The sequence below is a fragment of the Neurospora crassa genome, linkage group I (genome assembly GCF_000182925.2).
Source record: "Neurospora crassa OR74A linkage group I, whole genome shotgun sequence".
NCBI classification, from domain to species: Eukaryota; Fungi; Ascomycota; class Sordariomycetes; order Sordariales; family Sordariaceae; genus Neurospora; species Neurospora crassa.
Window position 1 is genome coordinate 8,189,170 of NC_026501.1, and position 17,958 is coordinate 8,207,127.

A 17,958-nucleotide genomic window follows, 5' to 3' on the forward strand; every position below is an offset into this window, starting at 1 on the left:
TCGCACATGAGGGTTGCCTATTATGCCTTAATACCTACCTACCTATGTTCTTTCCGGCACGCCATGAAAACTCAAGATGGAATGAGACCTTAACTCCCTTCCGTCTTTAAACCAAAGGTAGAGAAAACTATGCCGCTGAAATTTTCACTGAACATATACCAAAATACTACTATCTACTGGATAGTAGTATTACTTCGTCTCTTCCCGAAATGGACACTGCAATGGTGTAGTAGATAGATAGTAGTCGTCTCTCTCACACATTCTTGACCATCCCTGTCCACGTCATCCACATCGAACAAGATTACCCCACAAAAAAGGAAGAAAAAGGGAAAAAAAGAAATGCCCAATAACAGGATTGAACTGTTGACCTTCGCATGGACTTGATATCTCAGAAGACAAGATATTAGTACGACGCTCTAACCAGCTGAGCTAATCGGGCTGTTATTGAAAATTGAGTTTTCACATTGCTCTTATAAAGTGCTAACGATCTCTAACATTCTCTATTCGCGCAGGATTGAGCGTTTTGAATCACATGCGATGAGGAGACAAGGAAATTCGAAGCGAGGATGAATGTGTGGATACTCCATTTTACTCAATTGGAATAAATCTTGGAGTTGTCGCATTTACAGACTACGGTACTTTTGTACCTAAGGTTCGATTATGGCGTTATGACTAGTTGGAGGGTGAGGTAGTAGGTAGAAAGAAGGAAAGGAAAGGAAGAAAGGAAAGCTGAAGCGAGTAGTGATGGATTGGTATTGGTACCCACATACGGTGCAGGAATAATGGTAGTCTAAGGGAGATACATCTTTCACAGTGAGAAGATCGACCTTCGACTTAGTGATGAGGGACCAGGCAGTGTCATACTCATTTGTTTCATGGATTTGGTGGTCTGGAAATGACGAAGCAAGGTACTTCTATGTTACAGAATCAATGCCAGTTCTCTTCTTCCCATTCCTCTTTCGCTGATATTTAGGAAACACGAAAGCCTGGCCACTAGGTTGTTGTTGTTTTTGTTGATAGGCCGTAAGATTTTCTGGTCTTATGTTCTCAGATGCTGATGGCAATGCCAATGTAGAAGGCTAATGGGTGGAAGACTGGGCGACATATGTTCGTTGAGCAGAAGAATCCGTCGCCGAACTTGAAATTTGGGCCCTTGATACGGACATGTCAGTGTCATGCTTCTTCGTCTGGGATGATCGCCTCCGTATATCGTCTCTTGCCGACCAAGACGCCCAGCACATCTCCCAAGCGTCTCTCACCAAGGGTACACTCACCTGGCCATCTCGCATTATGATCTACCTGCTCGATGGTCGATCAATCCCACCAGACGCCATAAAGAGTCCCTTATGTACATTCATGTATCTGATGAAATTCTTATTCTGAGCTCCTCCAAACCATCGTTGGACCGTTCGTTCAAGATCGCCATCTCATCCAAGTCAGCGTGCCCACGTAGGGCTTTTGAGGGGCGGTATAATACTGAACGTCTTGAATTCTCAAAGCTTAATTACGCGTATCTTCTTGAAGATTTTGAGAACTTATAGGTAGCATGCTCGTAGGTGACCTACAGCCGATAGGTGTCTTATACTCTATACTTCCCGCCTGAACTGTAAAGAGCGGAAATGTAGTACATGGTTCGAAGTCGATGGGTGGCCGGCTACCTAGTCCTGAAATTCCACCCCACCCAATTCAAATTTTGGACGGGCGGAAAACGAAGGGGCGCCGGGCCCGTGTGACTGAGGCTCTTGCAGATGCATCTTGAGCCAAGTGTAGGTGCTGTCTTTTGAGTTCGAATGTTGTGTTGACATATGGTCAGTACTTGCATGAGAAGAACTAAGTTATGAGGAAATGTTTTTGGCGTGTTGTGTGGTGGGATTTCAGTCTCGAATGACTGTATCGTACTAGTTTACTCGCGCCTACTCATCGAACAAATTGATTGAATTCGCGTGATCAAGGGCTGTGGACCGTGTTTGAGAACTGACACCTTTGCTTCTGAAGGAAATGGGAGCGCAAATAGCCTTCCAAAACGGTCTTGTTGGTGACTACCTAGGTTCGTAGGTAAGCAGGGACGTAATTTGGCAGGATGGTGTTTTGTAGACTGTTGTAATTTCGTGAAGTGATGCCGTAAATATCAGGGCCACCTGTAGCTGATCTTGGAGCCGAGAACAAACTGTGAATCAAGCCCTTGGGCTTGAGACGCACCTGTGCAGGACCGGTCAGGTTTAAGCAGGCGTCGAGGCTACTTCAGTCGCAAGAAATCTATGTGGGTGGCAGCTTTCCCATAGAGGTGCAGTCATTCATTACCAGTCGCTGCGTATCGTAAATATTCGCAACTTTGAAATTCAGGAAAGCCGGGTCAAAGTTGTTGGCTACATATCTGCCATATCATGCTTTTTTGTCCAACTTATAACCTTGTGTCGTATCTCAGCTGTCTTTCCGAACCCCAAAGTTGCGAGTCTTACTGTAAAGGGGGCTTTTTTTTTCTTCTATTTGCCTTTTTCTTGTTCGGTTGAGGTTCTGGGATAGATATGAAATTCTACTTTGACTCGCAACTACTATGAAAGTAAACCAAGTATCATGATGTGGCAGGAGATATCCATCGATAATGGCCACATGCTACTCCCATTCACCTTGTTTGACAAGCGAGCGCGACCAAACACCTCACAGTCAAATACATCACACCTTTGGATTACTCTTGCACGCATCTGCATATCTTATACTATGAGAGCGAAGTTCGATTCAGTTCCTGGATCAGAGCATCTCGAGGAAGTGATGCATCGCTAGTGTGATCGTGCAACCTATCTGCGCGATTCCAGAGCGGTGATGGTGTGTCACAGTAAGTTAACCGAACTACTGGGGTTCACGCTGTTCCAACGCCGTGCTTGTCTAGTCCATGAATGCGCAGATGGCACAAGATAGGATGCGTGACCAAGATGCGGATGAAGATGGTGTTGTTTGTAAGTGATATTGGTATGGAGCTGGCCCTAACGATTTCCTCGCTGACAGTCAGCCGAATGCTGTTAGTGACTTATACGCTTCCTTATCTTAGCGCATCGACGACATAAGCGCCCTCGTCACCGTCCAGGACGGGATATTGTGATTGGGTGAAAATAGTATATTGTGCCAGTCGGATCACGGGGACGCATCCCCCTCATTCCATCTTTAAGAGTACAACACTGCGTTCAGATGTTGGTCGCTTAGGATCTTTGACCAATTCGGTAGTCTTTGCTGCAACCTCGTGAGCTTCGTAGCCAGGAGATCTAGTCTCGGCAACTTGTGACACTCAAGGTCATATTAAGGTATAAAGGACGTTGTTTGTACAGTTGACGTATCATGTTGCCAGCCATTGAATGCTTGGAACGGTTGAAGTCCGCGATAGCTTCGCGGGTTACGTACAGTTAGACCCAGCTTTTTCTGTAAGTAAGTGGAGCTGAAAGCTGAACTCAATTCCCGGTCTAGACCCACTCCTTCAGCCTGAAAAGGCGGTTACATATGTACCTAGATTACCCCACCATTATCCATCGATCTTCCCCGCCGTCCAGTCATCACGTCACGAACCTCTGCCATAAACTGGAATTCAAGAATCACCGGGCAGACTCACGACATTGCCAGACCGATCTTCAACATCCACCACAAGACCTTTGCTTTCCCGGTCGTCTTCTTCTGTCCAAGGCAGAGTTTTACTCAACTGTCATTTACTCGAGTGCTGCACACCCAGCTGTCTATCTCACTTTACGCACGCCGTTTACGCACGCCCAATCCTGTGGCATCGATTGACCGTATCGCACATACTTTCATCTGATCTAAACAAGATCACCCTCTGCCGACAATTTCGTGCGTCGTCCCACCGGTGGCAGCCTGCAACGAACGGCACGCTTTGGAGCCAGCAAAGGCCAAATTATACAACTAGAATAGGTCAGTAGTTGAAGAGCAACCGTGTCTTGTGATCTGGTATCCATGGCCCTGTCCTCTCGGCGGGTGACCAGCTCTTCGGCCCTACGGGCTTTGTCTGGTTGGGCTGCACATCCTCATCCGTCCCCTGCCTTCTGTCCCTCGTCATTTATAAAGGTTGTGAGGCCGTGACTAACCCTCTCTTCGACTGTAGTCATCCACTACGAACCATTGACTTTACTGCGAGTTTGTCTCTTCGTTTGTCCGCATCGCTTCCACGGCGCATCGTCCTGAACACGAATCGACAACAAGAATTTTCCTCTACACGACATACCTTCACGGTCAAACTTTTCAACGCCGACATAGCGCCAGCCTAATCTTCCCAATGACATCCTTCGTTACAAATCTCTGGGAGTCGATCTTCACTCCGGGGCCGACTCCCACCCTCCTTATCGCGACAAATGTCACATTTGCCGCTCTGCAAATTGTCCTGGCGTGCCTCCTCTTTGCGACATGGAGTATCCACTTCGTAATTCTCTCGGCTCTCTGCGGTGGACTCTGGGGATCCATCAACTGGTTCGCGGCGGAACTGAAGGTGCACCAAATCCAAGAAGAGGAAAAGGCGAGAAGAGCCAAAGAAGCAGCGCCAACTCCAGTCACATCGGAAGACAGCGAAACAGAAGTAGAGGCAGCTACATCGACAGCTAGCCTCACGAGGCAGGAGTCAATTGCAGAGGCGGTCAGCCATGAGGTTGAGCCTATCCAGCAGATTGGAGAACTGAAGCACAGAGTGGTTGAGGAGACACCGAGCCTGGGCACTAAGAGCGGCGTCAGCACGGAAGATGAGTGGGAGAAGGTTTCGGAGAACGAGAACGAAAAGGACAAGTGAATATCCTGGCGATTGAGCGGGGACCGACCACACGCAGAACGTACAAGCGAATGTCGTGTTAGCGAAGTTACCATGGCATCCTGTAAATAGTGTCATGGTCCGCTTTCGTGTTGGAGTTGAGCGACGATGGCATTTACACATCCACCCTGTTTTCGTTCTTCATTGGATGAAAGGAGAGGCAGTTGAAGGCTGTAAGCCCTATGTTCGTTTCATAGTCCTTATCCTGCCATGAGGCATCATGATCTGTGCAACTACAGCTATAGCTTCAGAGACAAAGTCATAGTAAACAACACCTTGTTGTTCGGCGTGGCAGTTAGCCAGCCCATCTTCGTGTACCCCAATTATCTGGTTGCTTCAACTCAGCACATGAACAGATCATGTGCAGGGCAGGCAATTTATGGATAGCTTGAAACCCATGACTTCCAGGGTTAGGGGCTTTCAAGCCGCCGTTTGCCTGTTCAGCTCGGCTCACGTGATTGAGCACGGGCTCTATCTTGGCGCGTAGCGACGGCAGGCTATCTGCTCCACCCTGACGCTTGGATGGTTGTGCAAGCGTCCAAGGAAGCTCGACAAGCCTTCTCCCGTCGCGACTGTTGATTGACAAAGTAACAAGCTGGTAATCGAGACCTTGTCACCACCAATTCCATACAACACATATTCGATTACGCGTTGTCCAAATAAGTCAAGATGAAGCTGGTCAGGTAAGATTTCTCCTTGCTTTCTGATACTTCGCTACATGTACCCGATACCCCATCCCACCCGACTTCATTCCTATTCTCTTGCACGACGCATGCTGAGCTTTGAGTCCTCGCCTTCAAGGCTGCCAGCCCGTGTTCGCGCGCGTCCATGCTGCTCTACTAGAAAAAGAACACCAAGGGCACCAGGCTGACGAAGTGGAATCCGTTACTTCAACACTGCAGATTTTTGATGAAATGCGCCAACGAGACGGTGACGATTGAGTTGAAGAACGGCACAATTGTACACGGCACTATCGCCTCGGTCACACCCCGCATGGACACTGCGCTTCGCAACGTCAAGATGACCCCCAAGGGCCAGGACGCTGTGGCTCTAGATGCCATGAACATTAGGTAAATCAACCCTTTCAACTAAGGGGGAGTGGCCCTTTTCAGTTTTCGAGGGCATCACTAACTATTGAAACCCTACAGGGGCTCGACCATCCGTTACTTCATACTCCCCGATTCTTTGCCGCTCGATACATTGCTAGTTGATGATTCCGTGAAGCCCAAGAACAAGGCGAGAAAGGAAGCGGACCGCAGCGCCGGCGGCAGAGGTGGCCGTGGTGGCCGTGGCAGAGGAAGGGGAATGGGTCGCGGCCGCGGTCGTGGCCGTGGCTAAGCGGATCTCGTTTCTTTGGGATCGGCCACGGCGTACGTCTCCCTGGACGACAGAAACGTGCGAATTAGATTTTTTTTCAAAGACGATACGATGCTATACTACGGTTAATGGTGGATTTTTTTCGGTTTTTTATGCCCCCTTCGGTCGACCGGCTTGACCGTCTTGGTAGGGAAGATCAAGGCCGGCCCGAAATAACGTCCGGTGGCGACGACACGACAAAATCGACGATGAGTGCGCTTCAGAAAATCGAGGAGCATATCCCAGATCTTCACTTGAGCGACACTCGAGATTCACCTCATTCGCATCGAGTGTTACACACATAAACACCACTCCCCCTCATCGGATCGGAGCAGAGGGCAAGCATTGGGATTTCGTTGCGGCGTTCTGGACAGGATAAAATCACTTTGCTAGCGGGAAGGGAGAGAGAGAAAGGCGCGCCCAACCGCCACCGGAATGAACTATTTTATGTATCACAAAACAGATAGACGGCGATATATGCCTACTGGAGAAGGCGGCACAATCAGCAACTCTCTATACCAAATTTCCCCCAGAATTTTCGAGCCTTGTACGTGACTGACCATCGTCCTTCCCCCTCTTCCACCCTCTTCAACAGCTTCCTCCCCATCCTCAACTCATCACCAGCATCTCATCCCTCCATTCACCTCCAAACCCTCACAATCTGCAACTTCTCCCAACCCGCCTGCCTCCCACTAGTCCCCACCGTCTCTGCCTTCCACTTCCCTTCACCACCCATCACCCTGATCCTCCCTTTGACCTCCTCCGGCTTATTCTGCGCACAAAGCAGAATATACGCCACCCCCCTCTCGCTCAACACCCCCGGCAAGGCCTCAATCAGTCTATCCGTCGTCTCCATCCCATCCCTCCCTCCAGCATACGTCAACTCCAAGAGATGTGAGTCTTCCTCAAACGTCGTTTTCTCCTTCAGTGCCTGCAACCCTGTCGGTGGCGGCGCAGGCAAGTCAGGCGTAGGGACGTAGGGCGGGTTGAAGACTAGGACATCTACCGATCCGGGACGAAAGGGGGAGACGAGGTCACCTTGGGTTGCTGATGTCCAAAAACCGGAGGTGGAAGTATTTTCGGAAACGGCCTTGGAGACGGTAAGGTTGGTGGCGGCACAGGCGAAGGGGGACACGTCGATGGCGGTTGACAGGACATGCGGGCTGCCAAAGATGGTGGAGGCGTGCGCGGTTAGGAAGGCGATCACTACGCCGGAGCCGGGGCCGACTTCTAGAATCAGAGGCGCTGGGGAAGGGGAGAAGGGACTAGGGGAGGCAAAGCGGGATGAGAGAAAGGCGGTTTCGGAGGAGGACGAGAGCGTGTCGAGCAGGAGGAAGGAGTCCTCGGCTGGTTCGTAGACGCGCTGGTAAGGCACATGGGAGGTGTCGGGGGTTGGGAGCATGATGGCGGTTGGGTGATTGGTTTTTGGGTGGTTGTTGCCGTTGCACTATCTGTGTTTAATTCGGTATAAGAGGTGAGTGGTACCCTGTTCGAGGCCGACGAATTAAATCTCAAGGGACAAGAGGTGGACCAATGAACTGTTGAGTACTTGGCGACAGCGACGTTGAGGATCGCTTCCAGTTTTGTCCGATTTGGGTTGTTTGAACAAGAAATGACAAGGCTCGAAATTTTATGTTCATTTTCGTTTCGGATAAACACTCAGCCTTGGCACGTGATAAGGGTTGTATGCGTGAGAGCAAAAGATAGAAGGATGACCGAGTTAGTCACTCTCTCTCTTCACAAAGCACCATCTAGGCGAGCAGCATCCTCACTTCAGACAGCGTCTACAGGTAGGTGATACCCGCTACCTAGCATCGACGCATGAAAACAGCGCCATTCGAAGTAGCTACCTCCTTACTATTAACCCAGATGCCCAACAAACAACACATCCCAAGCCCGCCTACCTTCGCTACCTCTCAAGCTCCTCAAGTTTCCCGCTCTCACTTACAACATTATCCTTCTTCATCCAAACCCTCCTCCTCCAATCATACTCCCACAACTTATTTTCTCTGCACGACTTACACGGGACGGGCGCGTTATTACTCCGATGAGGTGGTACCGCACCCGATAGGGAGCTGGGGGCGCTCGGAACCTGCATAGTAGGATCATGGTATGTTCTCCGTTTGTGGAAAATGTGTCCGCAGAGGAAGGTAATGGGGGCTTCGCGAGGGGGGGTGGCGTATGTCGACATCTTGCTGCTGGCGATTGGAAATGGGGAGTCAACGCTGAAGGCGGGAGAAAATATTGCTGAACTCCAGCCCCTAGTCGTTCTGGTACTTTTTTGCATGGGTAGTATACCGAGAAGGGAAGACTTGTTCGGCTCTATGTGGGATTTATACGGAAACTAAAGCTGTGAACATGTTTCCGTGGAATCGATGGGAATGAAGGAGCAGACTCCTAGTGATGCAATACTATCTATGGAAGCGAGGAGTGATCAACATCATATCCATCAAGCAGCCCCCCTCCCCAATATCGAAGAAATTTGTAAGTTGGGATGACGTTAAAACTCCCAAAAATAGTAGACTTCATGTTTGAACGATGGCAACAGGACTGTGCCTCAAGATATTTCTACAGACCAAACTGAGCCATTGGACTCCTCTTTCAAGCGGCCTTGGTCACCTTACCGCTGTTTGCCTGTCCAGGCTTTGGCCATGGAGGTCGTAGGCTTTATCATTTGACAATGCATCATAATGAGGATCAATGTACTTTAGCCAGCTCATTGCAACACCGCAGCCTTCTCTTTTTGTTAAGCATGTGACCGCTGATACCCAGGTTCACAGTAAACAAAGTCACATATGGACCAGCAAAAAAGGAACACCTCAGTCTGCACATCGAACGCTATTTATTCGCTGGCATACAAACCCAGTCTCATTCTCATTCCCATTTCCTTACGGCTCCTCACGCTTTTGTAGCTTGCGACACCGCCCCCTCCTCTCCTTCCTCGTCAGAATCAAACGGACTTTCCGTATCATTGATAGCCGTATCATCCTTGTTATCTTCCAACCCGCCCGTAAGCTTCGCCAACATGAACTCTATCCTCCTCGTGCTCTTCTCCAAAGCCTCCAGTCTCGCCGTGATAGCGCTCATCTCATCACTCTCGCTCAAAACGCCCTGCAACTCCGTCCTCAGGCCCGGGAACGGCGCGATGCTGTCACGACGACCAGGTGGCTGTTTCTTGTTCGTGTTTGTGTCCTTGGCCGTGCTTGTGTCTTTGGCCGTGCTTGTGTCTTTGGCCGTGTTTGTGTCCTTGGCCGGTGTCTTTGTGGCTGTTTCCACGGTGTTTCCCCGAACGAATTGCCGCCGGATCAAATGTTTCGTGAGATCGTCGTCTTCAGCGATCTGCTCGAGTACCGAATCTGGCGGCGGGACTTCGAAGACGGTCTCGATGTCACTGTGGACGGTGATACGCCACCTGTTCCAGAAGCGCATGCCTTTGCATATGCTGCGTCGAGGGTGCGAAGAGGAGGAGTTGACTGATGGCCCTTCCGCTGGCCGTTCTCCTCCTGCTGTTGATGTGATTGGGGGAAGGATTCGGCGTTCTACCAGGGCAATGACGAGCAAGAGGGGGAGGTTGAGCAGACGCACGCTGGCGACGTGGATTTTGTGGAACCAGCGCGGGGTGACAAACCATTTAAGGGGGATGAGGATGAAGACAGCGAGGATGTTGAAGGGGGGTTGGTAGGCGAAGATGGCGTCGCTTTTGACGCCCTCGAGAGTCAGGACGGCATGTCGGAACTGGATTTCTGCGGTTGCGTTGCTGACTATTGTGCTAAAGGTATTTGAGAGCATAGAAACCAGAACGGTGAGGAATAATGTGTTGCCGAGGAAGGCAAACATAACCATTAGGGCTGGTCCCAGGTATTTGTGGAAGTCGGTCTAGAGTATGTGTTAGTATACGCCCAGGCCATGGAGGTATTAAAATTGAGACATACCGAATGATGGATGCCAGATCCATCCAGACCAAACCAAATGTAAATCATCCATTCACTGATGGTTCTACGAGAAGCTCAGTAAATGTCAAAAACGGTGGCGGGAAGTGGGACTCACACCCAGGAGTACTGGTGGTTTCCTAGCCAGACAAGGGACAACAGGAAACCAAAAAAGCACCTATGGAAGATGTCAGTGTCAAAGGACCAGACCAAGACAACCAGAAGAGCTCACCAGCCACCAAGTACGGTCAGTAAAGAAAAATCGGCCATCATGGACCGAAGCGACAAGAAGAGGATGTTGTCGGACAGTAAATTAAACGCTAAGCGAGGAACAAGCACTGGTGCGCCCATGGCCAGCACGTCGAGTGCTTGTTGTCCTAGTTCTTCGTTATGAGATTGCAACCCGTATACGCGCAGAACAAGATAGATCCAATAGATGCAAACAAATGTAACATCAAGGAACGACCACAAATTCTGAGTGTACACGTGCCTGTGTACGAGTTAATGAGACGTCTCGGAGGATTGGTGAAGTTTCAACATACCAGCCATGCTCGAGAATAGTTGCAAATTGATCGAGCACCCAACCGAAGGCGTAGACGGTGAAGCAAGTTTCCAGTATCGTGACACGACCGGCGTATCTCTCGGACATGAATACAAGATAGAGCGCCAGGAGGATGACGAACTGGATGATTTCCAAGATATTTCGCGTCCGCGGTACAACCAGACGGTACTGGTTCAGTAGAGGCGCCCTTCTGGGGTCATACAGAGATATTGGCTTCTGCTTGTAACGGTCGGGGATAATCTCCAGGAAGCTGGAAGGGCTGTAGATAACCCGTCCCTCGTAGATGGCGTCCACACTGTTCTTATGTCAGCCCCCATGCCCACTGAGTTCAAAGCTTCGTCGGACGACTCACATCTTCTGGCATGATGTCGAGCTCAGAAAGATCTTGGCCTCACTCAGGATGGCTACCTCCAAGGCTGGTAGCGTCTTATGCCATGCTGTCTGCGCACGGACCTCCCGTCGAATCTCTGGCGGAGCATTTTGGAACGGCTCAAAGCCAGCAATAAGGATATGAGCCAGCACCAAAAGACCCTCTGGACCCTCGTTGTCCTCGCTGCATCGCCTGAGAATGCGTGTGGCTATTAACTCACACAGCATGGCGCGTGTGTAGTTGACATTTTGCCTGTTGTTGAGATGCGACTGCTCGTTCAGGAACTGCGCGCGGTTGACCAGCAAGCAGTAGACTATTGAAATATCGTCCTGCGCATAGAACTTGTCCACCAGCGGGCGAACAACAGATATGTTGATGCGGATATCGCGCAGTTGATCCAGGCTCAGATAGTCCTCTACCACCGATATGATATCCCGACGGATCCGGTGGATGTTGGTGTAAACTGGTAGTTGTGAGTGGTCGTCCCCACACGCGTATACTTGACCGTCGAGCGAGTGATGCTGGTTGCCATTTTGTCTACCGGTTGTTGTTGTTATCCGTTGGGGTAGAAGAGGTCTTCTTTCTGCCAGATTGGGTTCTTGAATACGAAGCGCGCTCTGGTGTCGACGGCCTGACTGATCCCCCATCACCATGCCCTTGCTGACCAACACTCAGTACGGACCGATGACCGAAACTAGTATCTTAGATGAATATTTGCCCTTCTTCTCTTCCTCTCAAAATGAAGTTTGGCGGAGTTGGCTGAGTCAGGTGATGCTTGATCAGACGAACCTCTCATCCGAGGGCAGTCGTCTTAGTGATGTGCACCGGCTGAGATCAGTGATGACTTGTTTCGTTGTGACGATGAAGTAAATAAAGCTGGTTGCGCCAAGGTAAAGTGGGTGTTTGTAATACGTGGCCTGCATAAAGCGACGCCCAAGGAGCGTCTAGCACGATGTGTGAGACACGGGGCGACGGGGTCTACGATGACTTGAACAAATGATTAAAGTATTAAAAGAAAAATAAACTTGCAAGTACCCCCTTCGCCCTTATCGTGGGGTCCTGGGACATCCATGAAAAGAGAGCGGCTCCATCAAATGACGATGAAACAAGCCTGGTTGGTTCCACCCATTCACAAGCGACGGCGGCAGGGCGGGAGTCGCCCCCCGGGTCCAGGCATGGAACCTTAAGCTTGCCGAGCTTGGGACATGCACCCCACACCCACGCCTTGGGAGCTTGGAAGCTTGAACGTTCCGTCAGAGCCTCAAGGTGTCAATTTGGGGTTGTCAAGATCTCTTTATCTGTTAGGCACCGGTACTTCCCCTTTTACTGTACTCGTTAATCATAATGCTTAGCTGCCATTTGCCTAACAGATCTGTGCCAGGTGAACCTTCCAAAACACAGTCAGCTGCTATAATCCAAGCTCGCCAACTGCTTTCGTCATACCACCACCAGATAGCTCCGAACCCCTCATCCTCGTGAGATAACATGGTTTTTGTCGATCTAACAAGATGATTTTCATCGCAACAACCCAGTACGCAGTACCTCCGGCTCAAACTTAGCCATGGTAAAGCATATATAAGAACTCAAAAGTTAGAGGATGTTCCGCGTTCTTGTGTGAGCTGATCTGCGGAAGCTTACAACGCTTCTCTCCAACACGAAGAAAAATAAAGACAAGCGACGCTCTATAATAATTGCGATACTCCAACTACCCGAGATATACCAGGGTTTTATCGTGTCGAAGTGTTCGCATATCACTTGTACCTCGAGCTATGTCTAGGGTAATGGAGGTACAAGCTTGTACGAAATGACTTACACAACCCACCTCATCTTCAACCGTTACCCCTTCCACATAAGTTGACAGCAAGACCGGGTCATTCCTCATGGGTGACTGGTTTAGAAATCCGAGTTGGGACCGCCTGACACATTTTGGACAGAACCAGGGTTGAGCAGAACCATTGATGGTGGACACAGTCAAAGACCCGACATGTTTACATATCCGAGACTCAGGCAATTTATCACCATTCCTTCAAGTCCCAACTTGCCCAGTTTACTGACTGCCATACTCCCAGCTTTCAGAGCCAAAACTTCATGCAACATGAGGCCCCACAGCCTGGAAACAGGAAATCTGTAAGAATATCTGTAAGGCCGCTCGAGGGCAATCGATAATAGCATAAAGGCGTCAAGGTCGAATAAGGCCGGTAGAGACGAAGAAGTTGTATTGCCTATTTCACACGGTCTGGACGGACACTGATACAAATGGGGCCTCGCTTGCAAGTCGGACGAAAATAGTTTATTTAAGCCTTGGAGACGATCTCTGTATAGTCGTGTCAGCATGTCTTCAACCAATTTCACATGTTCGGGGATGGCAAGAAAACATACTCTCAACGTCAGCAACGGACTGCTCGAGGATCTGCTTGAGGACCTTGGGGTTCTCGAGCTCCTTCTGAACCTTGGCGATAACAGTCTGGGCGAGCTCCTTCTGCTGGCGCTGCTTGACCTGCGACTCGTAGCGAACCCAGGAGTCGAGGACAGTCTTGGCCTCAGCGGCGAGAGCGGTGCGCTGCTCGAGCTCATAGGCCTCAGCCTCAAGCTTGGCGGTTTCCTAGAAGCCATGTCAGCCTCTGTCTTTCCCCTTGTTTCCTCAACATCATTCTTCCCAATCGTGTCATCCTTCCACCTGCTGCACCATCTGCATCCCATGTATCCCAATCCCCATCCTGGTAGCGCCTACCTTGGAAACGGCGAAGAGGGTCTTGGTAATGTCGATAACACCAGACATCTGCTTAACGTCGCCGATGCGGGTCTTGACGGCCTGAGTGTGGTCGGCGCGGGCAGAGTTCAAGATGTTCTTGATCTTGTCGCTCTGCTCATCAGCCCACTTCTTGTAGAGGGGACCACCGAACTTGATGAGACCACCCCAGACGGAGAGCAAGCAGAAGGCGACGACGGTCTCCTCGTTCACGACATAGTACTCGTTGGAGAGGGCGTAGATGGAAAGACCGGCGGCGGAGGAGAGGATGGCGGTCTTGGACATGAGGTTGCTGCCGGGAAGGGAGTCGATGATGGACTGGGCCTTGGTCTTGGGGTCCTCGGAGGGGACACCGGACGAGTAGCGGGGGCTGGCAACGGTGCTCAGCGCGGGAAGGACGCGGGGGACGACGCTGGGCCGGAGGCGGGCAGCCCCTAAGGATGCGCCCGGGTCAGCGACGGTCTCTGTGTGGTCTTTGCGCCCGACGTGCCCGTCCGAGAGCTCGATCTACTCACCGACAGCAGTTCTGGCCAGACGCGACGCCATTGTGAATGAGGGGATGGGCGTGGGGTGGCTGTTAGTGACGTTGCTGAGCTTTCAAGGTCGAATTGAGGTTTTAACGGAACGGGTTGACCCGGCACTTTACCGGAGGTACCTGGATGTCACGTGGATCTTGGGCCTGAGAGCTTCAGCAAAGGCGCTGGAAAAGTTTCAATCAGTCGGTGCCAGTCCAAGAGCAAAAAACGAGGCCCCACTTTGGCGCCAAGAAAGTCGCCAATGTGACCTCCAGTTCGCGACGCCAAAGAAGGACTTTGACTTGGAGACGCCCCACTTAAATTTTGCTGAGATACGACGACCATTCCGTTCCTCGAATCGTCCATTCCCTCGTTTCCTTGTCCAAACACCCACACACTGTCGCCAAAATGCCTTCAACAGTAAAAGCCCAAGCCGCGAAGCCGGTTGTCAAGCGGAAACGCTCCGAGAACGGCGAACCCATCAAGAAGCGCAGAAAGTCCGAGGCCGGCGAGGAAAAGGAAGACCTCGCATCGCAAATCCAGAATCTCGAATCCCAGATCAACGAGTCCAGGAAGCACTACAACAACATCGCTACCCTCATAGAGTACGCCGAAAAGCAGAATGAAGACCCCAAGACCGCCATCGCCGCCGCCGAAGCTCTGTGCCGCGTGTTCGTTCGCCTTCTCGCCTCGGGCAGTTTGGTCAAGAAGAAGGATGCTTCGGAGAAAGATGCGACCGTCGCAAAGTGGCTTCGGGATCGCCTGAACGACCACCATAAGGCTCTTGTCGCCATGTTCAAGAGCACCAAGCTCGCCACCCAGGCTCTCGTTCTGGCTATGGCTTTGCTGAAGGCGGAAGCCCAGTATCTGGAGGGCAAGGACGAGGCCGTCTTTCCCTGGCCTCTCTTCAATGCCATCATCAGTGCGCTTCTAACGTCGCCAGTCGAGGAGGTGCGTGATGAATTTTGTGACAAGTTCATCGACGAGTATGACGACATTAGATTTTACACGTTTGAGGGAATCAAGTACGTGAACCCAATGGGACCCGAGTTGCCCCGTGTAGCAAATTGCTAACATGCTTTTGTAGGGACTTTCTTACAGAACGCGAGTCGGTTGATGAAGAGTTACAAAACACAGTGTTTAATCTTCTCCTCAAGATGGAGGATATCCCAGAGTCATCCGAAGACCTTGAGGACTTTTATATCGAGCAACCCGCCAAAAAGAAGCACCCACTGCGGTCCTTGTCGCAGCATAAGAAGAGGGCACAGGAAGCTTGGCTGGCTTTGATGCACCTGGGTCTGAGTAAGGAGCAGAGAAAGAAGGTGTTGGACGTCATGGCGTCCTCAATTGCGCCATGGTTCATCAAGCCCGAGCTCCTCATGGACTTCCTTACCGACTGCTACAATACTGGCGGCTCTATTTCACTCCTGGCCCTTTCCGGTGTCTTCTACCTGATCCAGGAACGCAACCTGGATTACCCATCTTTCTATCAGAAACTCTACTCCTTGCTGGATACCGACATCCTCCATTCCAAGTATCGCTCACGCTTCTTCCGCCTCCTCGATACGTTCCTGGGCTCGTCCCATTTGCCCGCCGTCCTGGTGGCAAGCTTCATCAAGCGTCTGGCCCGTCTCGCCCTCAACGCACCACCAAGCGCCATTGTTGTCATCGTTCCGTGGTTCTACAACCTGTTCAAAAAGCATCCTCTCACCACATTCATGATGCATCGTGTACCGCGGACCAAGGAGGAGAAGGAGCTGATCGAGAAGGAGGGGGTCCTTGACCCTTTCCTTCCTGACGAAGAGGACCCTATGGAGACCCACGCCATTGACAGTTCTCTGTGGGAGATTGTGCAGTTACAGTCTCATTACCACCCCAACGTTGCGACCATCGCCAAGATCATCTCTGAGCAGTTTACAAAACAGGCTTACAACCTGGAGGACTTTCTGGACCACTCCTATGGCAGTGTAAGTCAACCACAATTAAATGCATATAGAAGCATATGGCTAACATACACCCACAGCTTATCGACGCAGAGATGTCCAAGGAAGTGAAGAAGGCTCCGGTCATCGAGTTCATGATCCCGAAACACATTTTTACCAAGGCCGATCCTGGCACAGAGCAGACTGATAGCCCGCTGGTCAGTCTATGGGATTTTGGTTCATCGTAAACCATCTTTCAAATGCCGTACTCATAGTGTACGACTCCCATACCCAGTCGCAGCCCAGACCGTCCGCTCGGTTGAGCATTCCACATGTTTAGCGACAACCTCTACCTCCCACCGTCATGCTCAACACGTGGTAGACACATTGTTTCGGAAGCTAGTGGCCCTCTGCCAGGACGCGAACAAGGTTCAATTGTTCTCATCCGAGACATGCCAGGGTCTGCCCCAGACCCCTTGACCAGAGCCACGAGACCGCGATCGAGCTAGTTACGGAGAAAAGAGGGCCGAATGGAAAAAATAACAAGTCGCCGTGATGGTCGAGAAATGCTTGTTGGTTACGTTGATTGCCTTCTATCCATAACCGTGAACCCCGGGGACTTTCTCTCCTCCAGCCCCCAAACCGCACTTTCAACCATCCAAATTCTTCTCTCTCTCCACCTTCCTTCCCCCTTTCGTGGTACCGGCGGCCGGTTGCTCGGCGGGAACTCTCTGCTCTGTGGTGTTTCTGTGGGACGTCATACATGGTCACCGTCATACTCGATCACAACACCAGGCCAGGCAGGGCGCAGATGAGGACAGAACAGTAGAGGGCAGCATGGTCTGTCTCAGTTGTGTGCTCACGGGGGTGAATCACCCCATATTTTCCAAAATAGGGAGGGGGTCAGGGGCTGCTGACTAGTTTACTTTGTTATTGTTGGGCGGGCAGCAACCTTCGGGGGATCCCTCTCCAGCTTCGGGTCGTGCTTATACCCATATCGGATAGTAGTTTTGGATCACAAGGGACTAGTAGAGGTTAGATTTTAGAATCAGATGAAATGAAGAAGTAGTACCCTCCAGTGGCGACTAACCAAAGGGCCGACCGGCTGGTTTGGTGGTGACTTGTGAAGTGCAAGTCTAAGAGTGAAGCGAACTCTGAGAGACCGTCCACCCATTCGCCTCTCTGTGTAAACCTTCTTTTGTGCCTGTGTCTCTGTGCTTATCTGTGTATCAGTCAGAGGCAGTGGCAGGGTCACAGAATAGAATGTGGAAATACGTTCAACCTTTTTCCAGACCCCCGACCAAATCCAACGCCCCCTTCCTACCTACTTTCTGTTGAGATCCGAAAGACTACCAGTATGTGCAACGCTGATCAAGGAAGTGTCTGGTGGCAAACCTTCTGAAAGTAGTCCATAGTTGCGAAAGTGAGAGGGATTGGCTCACAAGTGATCCCATTCAGGGTCGCTTGGCTAAGATGGATATAAGTACAGTAGCAAACATCGCGACCATGTTAAGACTATCAGATGCCCGAGTCAATAGATCACTAAGATCTATATCTTCGCCTAAAAAGGTTCCGGCGCATACTCTGGTGAAGCTAGCCAGGCTTGTTCGTGTCCGGACCTTATGTCCGCCGATCAGCTTTTCCTAGGTTGGTCGCTTGGGTGAGGACATCGGCAGTAGACCTAAATATGAGACTGTGCTATACTATACTAGTTGACTACCTATCCATACCCCGTATATATGTACCGCCGCACGCCTCCC

The 17,958-nt window shown here is 50.8% G+C and overlaps 6 protein-coding genes and 1 non-coding gene across 8 annotated transcripts; 3 read left to right on the top strand and 4 right to left on the bottom strand.

Annotated features, from left to right (window-relative positions):
* Nucleotides 1-340: 340 nt before the first annotated feature.
* NCU15055 lies at nt 341-439 on the bottom strand. Its single transcript has one exon. It is a non-coding gene; the product is annotated as a tRNA-Ile (tRNA).
* A 3,084-nt stretch (nt 440-3,523) lies between these two features.
* On the top strand, nt 3,524-5,137 carry pkr1 (Pkr1-like). The gene is made up of 2 exons (XM_959217.3): nt 3,524-3,912; nt 4,103-5,137. Exon 2 carries the CDS (start codon nt 4,274-4,276, stop codon nt 4,775-4,777), a length of 504 nt encoding a protein of 167 aa, XP_964310.1. The 5' UTR covers nt 3,524-3,912; nt 4,103-4,273; the 3' UTR covers nt 4,778-5,137.
* Nucleotides 5,138-5,337: 200 nt separating this feature from the next.
* Nucleotides 5,338-6,683, top strand: NCU00505. Of its 2 annotated transcripts, none has more exons than XM_011394470.1 (3): nt 5,338-5,478; nt 5,597-5,865; nt 5,944-6,683. In XM_011394470.1, exons 2-3 carry the CDS (start codon nt 5,705-5,707, stop codon nt 6,131-6,133), a joined length of 351 nt encoding a protein of 116 aa, XP_011392772.1. In that variant the 5' UTR covers nt 5,338-5,478; nt 5,597-5,704; the 3' UTR covers nt 6,134-6,683. The 2 variants fall into 2 exon arrangements, with proteins under 2 accessions (XP_011392772.1, XP_011392773.1); XM_011394471.1 differs by having other exon boundaries at nt 5,698-5,865.
* On the bottom strand, nt 6,520-7,748 carry NCU00504 (hypothetical protein). Its single transcript, XM_959215.2, has one exon. The coding sequence runs from the start codon at nt 7,551-7,553 to the stop codon at nt 6,792-6,794; it is 762 nt and encodes a 253-aa protein (XP_964308.1). The 5' UTR covers nt 7,554-7,748; the 3' UTR covers nt 6,520-6,791.
* Nucleotides 7,749-8,949: 1,201 nt separating this feature from the next.
* On the bottom strand, nt 8,950-12,000 carry NCU00503 (nonselective cation channel protein). Its single transcript, XM_959214.3, has 6 exons — nt 10,995-12,000; nt 10,623-10,937; nt 10,313-10,570; nt 10,199-10,258; nt 10,084-10,147; nt 8,950-10,027 (listed from the first exon to the last, which is right to left on the bottom strand). Exons 1-6 carry the CDS (start codon nt 11,663-11,665, stop codon nt 9,050-9,052), a joined length of 2,346 nt encoding a protein of 781 aa, XP_964307.3. The 5' UTR covers nt 11,666-12,000; the 3' UTR covers nt 8,950-9,049.
* Nucleotides 12,001-12,576: 576 nt separating this feature from the next.
* On the bottom strand, nt 12,577-14,452 carry NCU00502 (ATP synthase subunit 4). Its single transcript, XM_959213.3, has 4 exons — nt 14,277-14,452; nt 13,744-14,195; nt 13,392-13,614; nt 12,577-13,326 (listed from the first exon to the last, which is right to left on the bottom strand). The coding sequence occupies exons 1-4, from the start codon at nt 14,305-14,307 to the stop codon at nt 13,307-13,309; spliced, it is 726 nt and encodes a 241-aa protein (XP_964306.1). The 5' UTR covers nt 14,308-14,452; the 3' UTR covers nt 12,577-13,306.
* Nucleotides 14,453-14,619: 167 nt separating this feature from the next.
* Nucleotides 14,620-17,274, top strand: NCU00501 (nucleolar complex protein 4). The gene is made up of 3 exons (XM_959212.2): nt 14,620-15,301; nt 15,364-16,243; nt 16,300-17,274. The coding sequence occupies exons 1-3, from the start codon at nt 14,685-14,687 to the stop codon at nt 16,444-16,446; spliced, it is 1,644 nt and encodes a 547-aa protein (XP_964305.1). The 5' UTR covers nt 14,620-14,684; the 3' UTR covers nt 16,447-17,274.
* Nucleotides 17,275-17,958: the final 684 nt, after the last annotated feature.

Bases quoted from the DNA above. Each gene is read 5' to 3' on its own strand.
- pkr1 (XM_959217.3), top strand. From the start codon at position 4,274: ATGACATCCTTCGTTACAAATCTCTGGGAGTCGATCTTCACTCCGGGG.
- NCU00505 (XM_011394471.1), top strand. The intron at 5,866-5,943 runs GTAAATCAACCC...GAAACCCTACAG, and splicing joins CTAGATGCCATGAACATTAG to GGGCTCGACCATCCGTTACT.
- NCU00504 (XM_959215.2), bottom strand. From the start codon at position 7,553: ATGCTCCCAACCCCCGACACCTCCCATGTGCCTTACCAGCGCGTCTAC.
- NCU00503 (XM_959214.3), bottom strand. From the start codon at position 11,665: ATGGTGATGGGGGATCAGTCAGGCCGTCGACACCAGAGCGCGCTTCGT. The intron at 10,938-10,994 runs GTGAGTCGTCCG...ACATAAGAACAG, and splicing joins TCGACATCATGCCAGAAGAT to TGTGGACGCCATCTACGAGG. The intron at 10,571-10,622 runs GTATGTTGAAAC...ACTCGTACACAG, and splicing joins ACTATTCTCGAGCATGGCTG to GCACGTGTACACTCAGAATT.
- NCU00502 (XM_959213.3), bottom strand. From the start codon at position 14,307: ATGGCGTCGCGTCTGGCCAGAACTGCTGTCG. The intron at 13,615-13,743 runs GTAGGCGCTACC...CATGGCTTCTAG, and splicing joins CCCTCTTCGCCGTTTCCAAG to GAAACCGCCAAGCTTGAGGC. The intron at 13,327-13,391 runs GTATGTTTTCTT...ACGACTATACAG, and splicing joins GTCCGTTGCTGACGTTGAGA to AGATCGTCTCCAAGGCTTAA.
- NCU00501 (XM_959212.2), top strand. From the start codon at position 14,685: ATGCCTTCAACAGTAAAAGCCCAAGCCGCGAAGCCGGTTGTCAAGCGG. The intron at 15,302-15,363 runs GTACGTGAACCC...ATGCTTTTGTAG, and splicing joins TACACGTTTGAGGGAATCAA to GGACTTTCTTACAGAACGCG. The intron at 16,244-16,299 runs GTAAGTCAACCA...ATACACCCACAG, and splicing joins TGGACCACTCCTATGGCAGT to CTTATCGACGCAGAGATGTC.